General features: G+C 43.1%; 1 protein-coding gene across 1 annotated transcript; it reads left to right on the top strand.

Moving 5' to 3' along the window:
• Nucleotides 1–1388: 1388 nt before the first annotated feature.
• LOC144519052 (cytosolic sulfotransferase 3-like) lies at nucleotides 1389–13436 on the top strand. The gene is given in 9 exon segments (XM_078251934.1): nucleotides 1389–1409; nucleotides 1733–1862; nucleotides 2170–2211; nucleotides 2214–2288; nucleotides 4036–4136; nucleotides 10262–10388; nucleotides 11860–11957; nucleotides 12050–12224; nucleotides 12709–13436. Coding segments are annotated over 9 exon segments (882 nt in total). The 3' UTR covers nucleotides 12822–13436.
• The last annotated feature ends 1782 nt before the right edge of the window (nucleotides 13437–15218 follow it).

Below are 15218 nucleotides of genomic sequence, written 5' to 3'. Positions count from 1 at the left end.
TCCTTGGGAGTGTTATAATCCAAACCATGATCTTTTTTTCCTAAACTTAACTAGTTGTTTTGGTGCCTAAACTTAACTTTTGTTGACGCATAACGCTCACTTCTTGTGGCCTATGTCCACCGAAACAACGGGCAGCTCACGGGGCTCTGTAACCGGCTCAAAGTCACCTATTCTCGGGTAACTGAACCACCAACTGCCACTGATACAAAGGAGCACCATGCGGAACACCGTAGCCGGCTTCGCGAAGCTCTGTAGTGGCTAAAACAACTAGCAACTGGCTGCCGCACAGCGTCATGGAGCTCGTAGCCAGCCGGCATCACGTGACCACCAGGCGGTCTCCTAGTTTCGTATCTTACAATTTGTTGTGCACATTTTCATCCAATATCATACGGACCCATTCATGAGAGTGCGTTGTCGTGTTACACAGATGAGACAGGAACTTATAAAATATACTGTCGCGCGCACATGGTGAGGTAATAAAATAAAACCCTTAATTTATGAATTACTTGGAGAGAAAGCAGAGTCGGGTATATGGCTGTAGCCTGGAGCCTCCTGTCACATGCCGTCCCGTCTCATTGGTTTATTTTGAGGTAAAGGTAACTGAGTGGGCGTGACAAAGGTGGACTTTTACCTGCCAGTTACATAAGGAGTGACAAAGGTGGACTTTTACCTGCCAGTTACATAAGAAGTGACAAAGGTGGACTTTTACCTGCCAGTTACATAAGAAGTGACAAAGGTGGACTTTTACCTGCAAAGTTACATAAGAAGTGACAAAGGTGGACTTTTACCTGCCAGTTACATAAGGAGTGACAAAGTGGACTTTTACCTGCCAGTTACATAAGAAGTGACAAAGGTGGACTTTTACCTGCCAGTTACATAAGGAGTGACAAAGTGGACTTTTACCTGCCAGTTACATAAGAAGTGACAAAGGTGGACTTTTACCTGCCAGTTACATAAGAAGTGACAAAGGTGGACTTTTACCTGCCAGTTACATAAGAAGTGGCAAAGGTGGACTTTTACCTGCCAGTTACATAAGAAGTGACAAAGGTGGACTTTTACCTGCCACTTACATAAGGATTTTTTTTACATAAGGACTTCCTCCCCAATCTCACTGGAAGAAAGCTGCTTGTGCCAGACCTGGGTTGTTACTCAGCTCTATTTCAAATTCTTGATGATCCGGCATGTTTTTAAACATACCCCTAAAAAGTTAATTCTTGACCAATAAGTATACAGTAACATATATCTCTATTTCTGAGAGAACAGGGGAATAAAATGTTAAATCCCAGGACATCTGGAAAAGGGGAGTGGCTGGAGAACTATAGTACTTCTGACTGAGCCTCCAGTCCATGTTGTTCAAAACTACAGCAGAGAAACCAGCAGCGTTTATCATGTCACTTGATCCCCACAAGGTATGTGTATATAATCATTTTTTTTAAATAGTTACACTCATTTCTTCTTACGCGTGTAATGCTGAGGAACAAAGAATAAAGAATACAACCTAATACTCCTTTTGGTAAACTACTTTTAGTTTCTCTCCTTTTAAGATGACGTGTGGAAGGTACTTAAAAAAAACTTTCTGCTTTTTGTGTCTGCAACTGACAATGAACTTGAAGCTGAAATTGCAATCTTTTTCACACGATCAAATATTTGCCATTCAGTTACTCTCACATGATGAGCATATGCTTTGTATGTCATGAATCCTTTTCTTTTTTTTCTTCTTCTTTTTAAAAAGATCTCTAGAGCAGAACTGTTCGATTTCCATGGCGTCTCAATGACTCACTTTTACACAGACAACTGGGAGAACGTCCAAAACTTTCAGGCCAGGCCAGATGATATACTTATTGCAACATACCCCAAAGCAGGTAACATTAACAGCCAGTGTTAATGTGTGTATAGAGGTAAGGGGTTGGGATAATTTTTATTTTCTTCTCTCTCACTCTCTTGCTGCGTTTCGTTAATGGTTCAACATTAACTCACTTCCTTCAGCATACGTCGCATGGAGGCCACTTGGAGGAGGGGATTAAAATGCAGGGCAGTCCACCTTTTTCAAGTCAAATGGGTGATCAGCAGCAGTGGTAGATTATTTGTGATCGTTACAAAGTGCTGAGGGGAAAGTGAACAAGGGAATGTTGAACCACTATTGAAACACAACTTCTGTCCATCTTTCAGGAACCACATGGGTCTCCTACATCCTTGACCTGCTGTATTTTGGTCAGAGCGTCAGACATCCACCCCAATCTTTGATAGAGTGGCTTTCTTGGAGAGCACCATCTCGGCTATGGGTCCAGGTTTAACAGATTATCAAACATACATACATACATACTCCCCAGATGTTACATACCTGCATCACACATACTAGTCTTGCATTGCCAGACCTTCCTCCACAGCACTGCGGAGGAAGGTCTGGCTAGTCCACAGAACATTCCGGGATAGGAGAAAAACTTGTTTTATTGGCATTTATTTAAACCAATCACAATCGTCTTGGGCGGAGCTAAGGGCCGAACGGTGCCACGGTGCCTCTGCAAAATAGCCTCGGGAAGGAACTTGTTTTGGTGGAACGTGTACGTTCAAAAGTAGTTTTAGTCGTGCAACAGAAAACTCAGATTGGACAGAGAGTCTAGCTAGCTGTCTGGATTTACCCTGCAGAGATCTGAGGAGCAGTTAACCATAGTCCTCAGAAATCCACCGGAGTTTAGAACACCAACACAAAGAAAATCCAAGGCAACGGATATCCGGCCTAAATGAGTGAAATACAGTAGAACGGAGCAATCCCGGAAATGGGACGTTGTGGATATAGACTACGCACATACAAACACTTAAAAGGTAACTTCCGTTTTTTTCACCCTGGACCCTTTTTTCCCATGTTTTTGTGTGTAAGTGATTGATGAAATTGGTCCAGTATTAAGCGTGACCGCTGTAACCGGCAGCCACAGACCGGGCTGCTATGTGACTCTATGGGGCAAATGTGCATCGTCAATTTGGTCCACTAAAAGTTCTGTTTTTGCCACTAAGTGTCTGACATTATGAAAAGGATCCCTTCAGAGATTGACCTTTAAAACCTCTTTAAGACCTTTCTTAACAGCTCTGAGGTCGCTAGCACTAAACCCACCAGACTCCATTTAAAAAAAACAATACTTTTAGCATGTATAGAGCCAACATATTTTCGCATATAAATCTGTAAACTGTGTGTTTATTTCAACCAAAACTACTAGAGTTGTGATGGTTGGAAAAGTGGAAAGATGACCCAAAACGGCTTTTCATAGTTTTATTTTGTTTCTCTCGACTTTGAATGAAGTGTATTTTACGATGCTAAAATTACTGTTTATTTACATGGAGTCTGGTGGCTTTGGCAAATGCAATTTCGTGGGCGTTTTTGTTTTAAAAACGGATATTACTCTTTAACAGAAAGGTAGACCTTCTTAGAAATCCTTTCCATAATGTTGTCAGACACTTAGAATATTAATCTGAGCCTGTCAGCAGCAAAACAAGCACTTTTGTGAACGTAAATAGCAGCTGCACAATTGCCCTATTAACTTACATTGTAGCTTGTTTGCCGACTGCAGCAATCTTGCTTAATACTGGACCAATGTCAAAGATTGGTGTTCCCATCAGTCACTATGACACAGAAACATAGGAAAATAGAGTTGAAAAAACAGGTTGAAAAAAAGGTAGTTGCCCTTTAGCTACCTTCATTATACTGGGTGGCAATGTTCTACCTTTTGTTTACACTTCATTACACATTAGCATTGTACTTAAAAGGTTTGTAAGCCTTTTATTAGTTTATTATTAAACTAAGCACTTTACAGGATCAGGGCTTGTGTAAGTGGGGAAAGGGGTTTGGATTTTTTCTTTAAAGAGTTCCTTCCAAATGGGTAGTGAGCTCCAAACAGCTGAGCAGAATAATAAAACACAATACATAAAATCATAGAACATAAAAAACCACAGCAAACAAATATTTTAAAAAAAAACAACAAATTAACCCATTACTTCTGCCATGTGAGACTTTACTTACTCCGTATTTACCTTTTCATACAGGAAAAGACCTGGCGGACAACCTCCCCAACTCTCCTCGACTCATTAAAACTCACTTGCCAGTCCAGTTTGTGCCAAAGTCCTTTTGGGAGCAAAACTCCAGGGTCAGTATTGTGTATTTGCATTATATCAACTAGAAGTAAGCCCCTTTTAGGCTTCCATTTTCCCTGAGCTTCACCTGACAGGTAACGTTAGCCTACCGTTAGCTAGAAGCTGGATTAAACACGGTTAAAATGCTGACTAAACGGTGTAAACGGTGTCTGTATTTCACTGTAGAGGATTCCAACACCGAGACATTCTGCAGCTACCATTGTCGGAAAAACAACACCGGTGGTACATTCACTTGAAACTCACCTAGCTAGCCTCGTGGTGCATTACTGTAAAATACACTTTTCCCATCCAGTAGAAGTTTTTGTCGTTTGCCAGCAATTTTATGGTGAAATAAATTATTGTTATAAATTGTGATTACATTTTTAATAAATAATTTAATTTTGACCATATGGCCTTAGCAATAAACACATGGTTCTTAAATGTCACAGAGTCGTTTTGTGTAGGGCTGTCAAAATAACGCGTTCATTTCGATTAATTAATCTGAGAAAAAATTACGCGTTAAAAAAAATAACGCAGATTAATCCATTCCATATTGACGTTTGACCCAGAGCCGTTTTAGCCACCATTGGACTGTAAAATGAAGGAGGGAGATGAGAATGTTCTGCCTGGATCATTAACTGGAACATTTACTTGTAAAAATCTTCTTCCTACCAATCCTGGCTACCGAAATCTGGTGCCACTGATATGTCTGCGCTTCTCTCTGATGCTCTGAAGACGATACAGGCAACAGAAACACCGCTGCACGTGACGCTAGTTAACACTATACTCAACAGCAGCTAACGTTAGCCTACCGTTAGCTAGTAGCTGGATTAAACACGGTTACAATGCTGACAGCTAACGCTAAACGGTGTAAAGTTTGACTGTGTTTTACCGTAGAGGATTCAACACCGGTATGTAACAATCTGTAGCTGCCGTTGGAGAAACAACACAGACGGTGCGTTCAATGAAACTGGTAAACTACAGTCTCATGGTGCATTTGAAGTTATTGTAAATGTCCTTTCCCATCTGGTGGTTCTTTTTGTCGTTCAACAGCAATTTACTTTAATAATATAACAACAATACAATACTATAAGTTATTGTTATTGTTATACATTATTATTAAATCATTTAATTTTGACCATATGGCCTTAGCAATAAACAAGCCGTTCTTTAATGTCACCAAATGTTGTTTAGTAGCTATTTTTTTCTTTTCTTTTTTGACTTCAGGCACCGTTAATTATGTATGCAATTAATTTCGATTAATTAATCACAGAGTATGTAATTAATTAGATTAAATTTTTTAATCGATTGACAGCCCTAGTTTTGTGCCTTTTCTTTTAAAAGTATTGGTTCAGGCACCGTTTAGGCACAGACACCGGCTTCAAAGTATCGGTTTAGCACCGGTATTGGAAAAACTCCAAACGATACCCAACCCTACACCTGACTCCTGAGACTGTTGCCATGTGCCACTTTTATCATGTGCAAAGGGCAGAACTCTAAGCCGTATTAATTGTAATATTGGAAGGGAGGTGCATGATTCATATGTGAAAAGGCACACACAACTCTCACATTATATGCAGTTAGAAAAAAAAGAGTGCCTTTATTGTCATTGCACATTACAACTACATTTTCTGTGAGTTTTCCTGAGAGTATATGATCATTTCACAAATGCTCGCAGGCTCTCACACCACATTCACGCATACGCACACCTGGCATGCTCAAAAACGTATAATAAAAATAGAAAGTTTGGGGCATGTCTACCTCCAGGTACTGCAACAAACACTAGGGACCCTATTTCAATGATCTGAGCGCACAGCGTGAAGCAGAAAGAAAGGGTCTGTGCGCCAGGCGCATGGTTCAAAAGGGTTGTACTTAATGTCTTAATTAATCATAGGTGTGTTTTGGGCGTGACATTCAATAATCCAATCAGAGTGTCATCTCCCGTTTCCTTTAAAAGCCAGGCGCGTTTGGACCTTGCTATTATGATGGAGGATTTGCTGAGCAGGAAGGAGAGATTTTCAGGAGAAGAAACTGATCTACTCGTGCGTGAAGTGAAAGCGTGCAAGCAGATCATATCATAATACTATTTCACATTGTAATATTTTTATTTTTAATCTTCTGCATGTTTGTGTGCTGCTGCGCTTCCCTGTGTGTGTGTAACAAGCATAGGGTGCACGCGCTGTGCACGAGCCTAGGCGCATTTTACTAATGCGCTGTTAAAATAACAATGAAATGCTGCGTTATTGACTTTAGACCAGGTTTTTGTTTGTCAATGGCGTGATCACTTTCCGCTGCCTCAAGATAGCAATACGCCCAGAATGCACCTGAACACACCTCCCTGTAAGACCAGCACGCCCATGGGCGCAAAGATGGGCGCAGGTGCATTTGCTATTTAAACATCGTGGGCGCTGGACAGGAAATTGACAACTGCGTTGCTCTGAAACTAGCAAAGACACTTGCGTCGGGCGTTGAGCTGCGCAGCGCCAGGTACCAGATAGGGCCCTAGGTGTGTAAAAGTATATTAAGTCTAGTGGTGGAAGAAGTATTCAGATCCTTTTCTTAAGTAAAAGTACACTGTCACAGTGTACAGTGCCACACTGTAAAAAATACTCTGTTACAAGTAAAAGTCCTGCATTGAAAATATTACTTAAGTAAAAGTATGTAAGTATCATTAGGGAAATCTCAATGCAGAACTCTCCTCCCATTGTAGAAAGTGTAAAGGATCCAAACAGTTGTGTGTTTAATGGTCTAATCATTTCAGCTGGACTTTTAAGACGTTATATTGTTGGCTAGTTTAATTTAGAATAAAACATCAGATTTGATAAACTACATGTGTTTTGTGTACAGAAATTTTAATGTGTAAAGTAACTAGTAACTAAAGCTGTCAGGTGAATGTAGTGGAGTAAAAAGTACAATATTTCTCTCTGAAATGTAGCAGTAGAAGTAGAAAGTGGAATGAAAAGAAAAGACTCAAGTAAAGTACAAGTACCTCAACATTTGGACTTAGTACTTTGTACAGTACTGGAGTAAATGCACACCACTGATTATGTCTGCCTCTCCGGGAACCATCACCTTATCGTGGTGGAGAGGTTTGTGTGTCCCTATGAACCTGAGGGCTGTGTTGTCTGGAGCTTTGTACTCCTGGTAGGGTCTCCCAAGGCAAAGTGGTCTCAGGTGAGGGGCCAGACAAAGAATGGTTAAAAAAAACTATGAGTGACCGAGGAAGAGATGGAGTGACCCTGCCCGGAGGAAGCCTGGGGCCCCCGTCTGGAGCCAGGCCCAGATGGAGAGCTCGTCAGCGAGGGTCTGGTGGCCGGGTTTGCCACGTAGCCCGGCCGGGCACAGCCCGAAAAAGCTACGTGGCACACATCTCTCCATCCCATGGGCCCACCACCTGTGGGAGGAACCGCTGGCAGTGAAGGTGAGAGGCCTCGACGGACCAGACCCAGGCAGCAGACGCTGGCTCTGGGGGCGTGGAATGTCACCTCTCTGTGGGGGAAGGAGCCGGGAACTTGTGTGGGAGGTGTTAGCGCTACCGGTTAGATCTGGTGGGGCTTACCTCTACGCACTGTCTCGGTTCTGGAACCATACTCCTGGATAGGGGTTGGACTCTTTTCTTCTTCGGAGTTGCTCAGGGTGTGAGGCGCCGGGCGGGTGTGGGGATACTCACAAGAGCGCCGCTACATTGGAGTTTAACCCGGTGGACGAGAGGGTCGCCTCCCTACGCCTGCAGGTTGTGGGGGGGGGAAACTCTGACTGTTGTTTGTGCATATGCACCAAACAAGAGTTCGGAGTATTCGGCCTTCTTGGAGACCTTGAGTGGAGTCCTGTATGGGGCTCCAGTGGGGGACTCCATAGTTCTGCTGGGGGACTTCAACTCGCACGTGGGCAATGATGGAGACACATGGAGAGGTGTGATTGGAAGGAACGGCCTCCCTGATCTAAACCAGAGTAGTTGTTTGTTGTTGGACTTCTGTGCTAATCATGGATTGTCTATAATGAACACCATGTTCGAACATAGGGATGCTCATAAGTGTACTTGGTACCAGAGCACCCTAGGCCAAAGGTCAATGATCGATTTTATAATCGTTTCATCTGATCTGAGGCCGTATGTTTTGGACACTCGGGTGAAGAGAGGGGCGGAGCTGTCAACCGATCACCATCTGGTGGTGAGTTGGGTCAGGGGGTGGGGGAAGACTCTGGACAGACGGGTAGTGTGGGTAAATTGGGAACGTCTGGAGGAGGCCCCTGTCCGACAGACTTTCAACTCACACCTCCAGCGGAGCTTTTCGTGCATCCCTGTGGAGGCTGGGGGCATTGAATCCGAGTGGACAATGTTCAAAGTTTCCATTGCTGAAGCTGCGGCGAGGAGCTGTGGTCTTAGGGTCTTAGGAGCCTCAAGGGGCGGTAACCCACGAACACCATGGTGGACACCAGTGGTCAGGGAAGCCGTCCGACTGAAGAAGGAGTCTTTCCGGGATATGTTATCCCAGTGGACTCCAGAGGCAGTTGCAAGGTACCGAAGGGCCCGAAGGGCTGCAGCCTCTGCCGTGAAAGAGGCAAAGCAGCAGGTGTGGGAGAAGTTCGGAGAAGACATGGAGAAGGACTTTCGGTCGGCACCAAGGTGCTTCTGGAAAACCATTCGCCACCTCAGGAGGGGGAAGTGGGGAACCATCCAAGCTGTGTACAGTAAGAATGGGACGCTGTTGACCTCAACTGAGGAGGTAATAGGGCTGTGGAAGGAGCACTTTGAGGAACTCCTAAATCCAACTAATACGTCCTCTATGGTAGAGGCAGAGCTGGATGATGGGGGATTGTCATCAATTTCCCTGGTGGAAGTTGCTGAGGTAGTTACACAACTCTAGAGTGGCAAAGCCCCAGGGATTGATGAGATCCGTCCAGAAATGCTTAAAGCTCAGGGTGTGGAGGGGTTGTCTTGGTTGACTCGCCTCTCCAACATTGCGTGGAAGTCTGTGATGGTGCCTAAGGAGTGGCAGACCGGGGTGGTGGTTCCCCTTTTTAAAAAGGGGGACCAGAGCGTGTGTGCCAATTACAGGGGTATCACACTTCTCAGCCTCCCCGGTAAAGTCTACTCCAAGGTGCTGGAAAGGAGGGTTCGGTCGATAGTCGAACCTCAGGTTGAAGAGGAACAATGCGGATTCCGTCCTGCTCGTGGAACAACGGACCAGATCTTTACTCTCGCAAGGATCCTGGAGGGAGCCTGGGAGTATGCCCAACCGGTCAACATGTGTTTTGTGGATCTGGAGAAAGCGTATGACCGGGTGCCCCGGGACGGCCTGTGACCTTCAGACGGTCACTGGATCGGTTCGCAGCCGAGTGTGAAGCGGCTGGGATGAGGATCAGCACCTCTAAATCGGAGGCCATGGTTCTCAGCAGGAAACCGATGGAGTGCCTTCTCCAGGTAGGGAATGAGTCCTTACCCCAAGTGAAGGAGTTCAAGTACCTTGGGGTCTTGTTCGCAAGTGAGGGGACAATGGAGCGGGAGATTGGTCGGAGAATTGGCGCAGCGGGTGCGGTATTATATTCAATTTATCGCACCGTTGTGACGAAAAGAGAGCTGAGCCAGAAGGCAAAGCTCTCAAGCTTTCGGTCAGTTTTTGTTCCTACCCTCACCTATGGTCATGAAGGCTGGGTCATGACCGAAAGAACAAGATCCAGGGTACAAGTGGCCAAAATGGGTTTCCTCAGGAGGGTAGCTGGCGTCTCCCTTAGAGATAGGGTGAGAAGCTCAGTTATCCGTGAGGAGCTCGGAGTAGAGCCGCTACTCCTTTGCGTCGAAAGGAGCCAGTTGAGGTGGTTCGGACATCTGGTAAGGATGCCCCCTGGGCGCCTCCCTAGGGAGGTGTTCCAGGCACGTCCAGCTGGGAGGAGGCCTCGGGGAAGACCCAGGACTAGGTGGAGGGATTATATCTCCAACCTGGCCTGGGAACGCCTCGGGATCCCCCCAGTTGGAGCTGGTTAATGTGGCTCGGGAACGGGAAGTTTGGGGTCCCCTGCTGGAGCTGCTACCCCCGCGACCCGATACCGGATAAGCGGACAAAGATGGATGGATGGATGGATGATTATGTCTCATGTAACATTGGTCTTCAGATCATTTAAGTGTTTTCTTTTTCTGTAGATAGTCTACGTGGCCCGCAATGCCAAAGACAACATGGTGTCTTATTTTCATTTTGATCGCATGACCAGGACTCAGCCAGAGCCTGGAGAATGGAGCAGCTACATCCACAGATTCATGGAGGGAAAGAGTATGCATGAAAAATTCTAATAATACGAGTTTTTTTATTGGTGCATAGCTGAATTGAACACTAAGTGCTTGCTTGTGTTGTTCTGGTTTTTTTGTATTGACAAAATGCATCATACAAAGAATCAGGTAAACAGCAACAGCACATGCAAACATCAAGACTAATTCTTCCAAATATATATAAAAATGAAATAATACAAACAAATATAAAATAACATACAGTACATTACACACAATATAAAAATATGAAATAAATATGAAGAAAAAGAGGTACAAGTAAACAAAATCACATTTAGTCAGAGGTTACAGTTTAATACTTTTGTTGTTGTTCAACAATCTAAGTGACTTGAGTAGAGATTTTGGTTCTATGAGAATAGGTAAACAATTAGGAAGTGAGTTAATTTCTGCTTGTGAATATCAAATTTGGCATATAGAATAATGAAATTAATGAAAAATTCAAGAGTGACATTTTCCAAATTATCAATAAAAACAGATAATGTCTTTAAGGTTAAAAGGGGACGTTGTGCGTTATAGAAATGACCCCCCCACACACACACACACACACACACACACCTGAGTTTTGTGTGGCGCATTGGCATGGGATAAGCGAAGCCTGCTTTAAGTAATTTACTGACATTTTTACACCGAGATTTGGGTACCCTGTGGCACGCAGAGGACGGCCAGGGAGACGAGCCCGCCGCACTACACTTGGGTTGGGGTTCCGTATCTTTTTGGGCCACGCCCGGTAGAGGTTACACACCCTATCAACCCACACTGTTAGGTTTGAATGATAAACAGAACCCAAATGCAGACAGACGCAGAGCCAGGAGTGTGAATCTAACAGGTTTTATTCAAAACACCTCCAAGATTTTGTAACAGTGCAGACGCAGTCGCTCTGACTGCAATCAGTATGAAAGACCAGACGGTTCTCGGCCACCAGACGGGTCCCGGCGGATCCCAACAACCAGACGGTTCCCGGCGACCAGACGGTTCCCAACGACCATGCGAGCCATCCGCATTGCCCCAACCGCGCTAAAGCATACAACAGTTTTGAAAACACGCATAGGAAACAAAAACCTTGAAAAATGATGGACCCCGCCAAGTCACAGACATGTCAATTTGAGACTAATATTATCACAGGACCTTGGTGTTCAACGAAATATGGCAGGTCATTTGGGGGGTAATTTTTACTGTACAAATTACAGACATGGCCGATTAGCAAGGGATTAAGATCACAGACAACCTCCGTAATTATTTACAAATGACTAGAGATCACCAGGTCATACTAGTCCCGTACGAATAAGGCTAAAGTGAGTGGGTTCAAAAAAAGTAAGGCTCCAAATCTGTCTAAAATCTTTTGGATATTTCACAAAAAAAAAAAAAAAAAGGTGGGAAAGTGAAGAGTCAATGTCGCAAATCTAGCAACAAGATGATTTGCAGGGTTTATGTTATGTAACGTTGTTCTGTTGCTTCAGTGGTTTTTGGATCCTGGTATGACCATGTGAACGGCTGGTGGAAGAAGAAACAGACTCACTCTAAACTCCATTACATGTTCTACGAAGATCTGAGTGAGGTAATTTAGTTACCGTGGGTCTCTTTCTACTCGGGGTACTTTTCTCCTTTAGCTTCGTAAAAATGCATTAATTGAGACCGCTGTGTTTCAAGGATACTGGACGGGAAATAGACAACCTCTGCTCTTTTCTCGGTTTGTCCCGTTCGGACAAGGAGAAGAAACGAGTTGCAAGTGGGGTGCAGTTTGATAATATGAAAAAGGACGACATGACCAACTATTCTACGCACTGTGCTATGGATTTCAAAATTTCTCCATTCATGAGAAAAGGTAACTTAACCCTCCTAACCCCAAAACCTGCCGGCGGTTGTATGGATGTTTTGTTTAAAAGATCACCAAACAAAAAACACTTACCCTCGAAGGAAGCTGAAAAAAATTGTCCGTTGTGTTCTCAAAATTCCGACCACCCATGACTGAGTCTCGGTAGAACCCGCCGACATCATGTAAAAAGCTCTAAAGTTAAGTAAAAAAAACACTAAGTGGATAAAAAACTTGCATAGAACATGTCCATTTTCATAAATTGGCCATTAGGATGATCAAGAAGCTGTATAATGCATACAATTCTACGCTTTTTTAGCTTCAAGGGGCATTCATTCGCTTTACAGTGTGACACATAGCCATGTGATTACAAAAGTTCTTCATTTATGAGAAAAGGCAACTTAATGAATTATTTGTTAAATGTGTGTAACGAGAAAAACAAACACTGATCTCTTCTTGCTAAAATAGCTGAGGGATTGTGTCTGTGTTTCTGCAGGGAAGGTTGGTGACTGGAAGAACCATTTCACTATGGCCCAGAGTCAACAGTTTGATGAAGACTACGAGAAAAAGATGAAGAATTCCACACTTCAGTTCCGCACTGAAATTTGAACAGGGCTGAAAAGGCTGCGTATATTTGAAGATGGATCAATGACCGACTGGTGTGATGACCTCTCCCACTCTTTGAGTGGCTCTTGGTGAATTAATATATGAATCAGTGAATGAATTATTACTTAATTGTTTGTTTTTGTGTCTGGCCGCTTACACGGCTCATTCATTATTCAGACACATTTTAAATAAACACTTTCCTAGTGCTGACATACAACTAAATACAGTATGTACGTAAAGGATACAAGTATAACATTTACAATTCAACAAAAGAATAGATAAGTACAAGGTAAATACAAGTAGGGTACTAACATAAAGTTAACATTTCAACATAAAACCCTTTCAGACCAGAATAAACTCTAGTGAAATAGGGCTGCACAATATATGTATTTATTTGTAGACTCGCTAGACCATCATGAAAAAATGTTATCAACCCCTGACGTGCTGGATGACTTTGAACAGACTTTGAAAGGACTTTGAAAAGACTAGTGTCTGACACCATCTCACATCTAAAGACAATCATCTCACATCTAACGTTAAAGTCATACTAATAATATGTAAAGACTGGGGGGGTCTGGCAGGGTCACACATTGCAAGACTACAACTAGTGATGGTCAAATGAAGCTTTGCAAACCACTGTCTTTATTTTCTGAGCTCCCTAGATGGCGCTCTCTGTTCAGCAAAGGGTTGAAAACACACTGAATTGCCATTCCTTTAACCTTTTTCTTTGAACAGAGAGCGCCATCTAGTGAGCTCAGAAAATAAAGACAGTGGTTCGCCAAGCTTCATTTGACCATCACTAACTACAACTAGATTTGTTTTGAAAAATTCTACCAAGCTAGCTAGCTTACCGCTAGCATTAGCTGGTAACTTAAGGGAAAGTTAGCAGATTTTCTGTTCTGCCGTACATGCAGATGAATGTCTCCAGTAACCGCAGGTCTGCGTTTATCTGCCGGTAAAACTCCCGTTGGATGACTCGTTTCAGAAGGGTTGAAAATCTGAAAAACTTTCCCTCTTTAGCGTTTAGCTTAGCATGGCGCCATAGCAACCATGAACAACACTGGCTCCAGCCGTTTGCTGCTTCCTGTTTGGTGTTGGAGGGAGAGCACCCATTATTTGTTGACAATGTTCACATGATATAACTTCACTACCAAGACTTAAAACTTAGGATAATATCAAACCCGTTTGATTTTGTCGCAACATCAAGACAGGAAAAAGACTGACTGGGACTGAGTTTTATGACCACCTTACACCAAACAATGGCGACGACGAGAGCACGCCTCAACTCTAGCAAGACTCTCAGGATTTCATTCAGATATTGGAAATTACTCTGCGACGGTGGAATCGCTTGAAAAGTCACTTGGTGTAGGGTCTGCATTACTTGAAAGAAAATATCTGCATAATTTTTTTCTATTTCAGTCTCGCCCTTAAGCCTTTTTACTCTTTTTACTTGACTCAAAGACTTTGCACAATAATTCCTATGTGCCTGGACTGTTTGGTGTATGCACAAATGGCAAATAAAAATCTTGAACCTTGAGAAAACTGTTGTATTTTTCCCTGTGATCTGTAGAGAAGGCATGCATGCCGAGTGGCAGAAAGATGAGCCACACCTGAGTACACTCCTCTTCTTACTTCAGAGGACTGGAGATGCAGTTCTCTCTCTCTCTCTCTCTCTCTCTCTCTCTCTCTCTCTCTCTGTCCACACAGCCAGCAGGGTTTGTGATTGGTTTGGTTAGTAAATAGCCGCTGGAAGTTCCTTCCCGAGGTTATTTTGCAGAGGCACCGTGGCTCTGTCCGGCGCTTAGCTCCGCCCACAACAATTGTGATTGGTTTAAATAAATGCCAATAAACCAGAGCATTTTTCTCCCATCCAACAATGCTGTGAGGAATAGCCAGAACCTCCTCCGCAGCGCTGTGTTTCATTTTTTGCAAGTAAAAGCATTAATGTTATGTTTATTCATTATTTATTACCAGTGCACTGAATCTTGTTAATTGCAAATGGCCAACATAAACTAAACTTAAACAGTTTTTTTAATCTAACAAATCAATAATTAGAACTAGAATCCCATCACTGTTTACATGTCTATTAGGTTTGGGCGATCTCTAGGATTTGCATATGATACACAATAATAAAATGTATTATACTGAGCTACTTTCCTTTTTACTTGTTACTTTAGTTACTTGTTTGACCAGTCGGACTCAAAACTGATAAAAATGAGACATGGCAGCAGTATGTACACGCCTACATTCTTTCAGGAAGTTATGCAGCATGTGACAGTGAGTACTGCATTACACAACAAACTGACTTCTTTATGGTTGATCATTTAGACACAACCATGGTTTTGGGAAATACATTCTCAGCTACTTTAAACTACATTTTAAAATGTGCTGCACTATTTG

Source organism: Sander vitreus, chromosome 6 (genome assembly GCF_031162955.1).
Source record: "Sander vitreus isolate 19-12246 chromosome 6, sanVit1, whole genome shotgun sequence".
NCBI classification, from domain to species: domain Eukaryota; kingdom Metazoa; phylum Chordata; class Actinopteri; order Perciformes; family Percidae; genus Sander; species Sander vitreus.
This window is presented reverse-complemented; position numbering and strand designations above follow the sequence as displayed.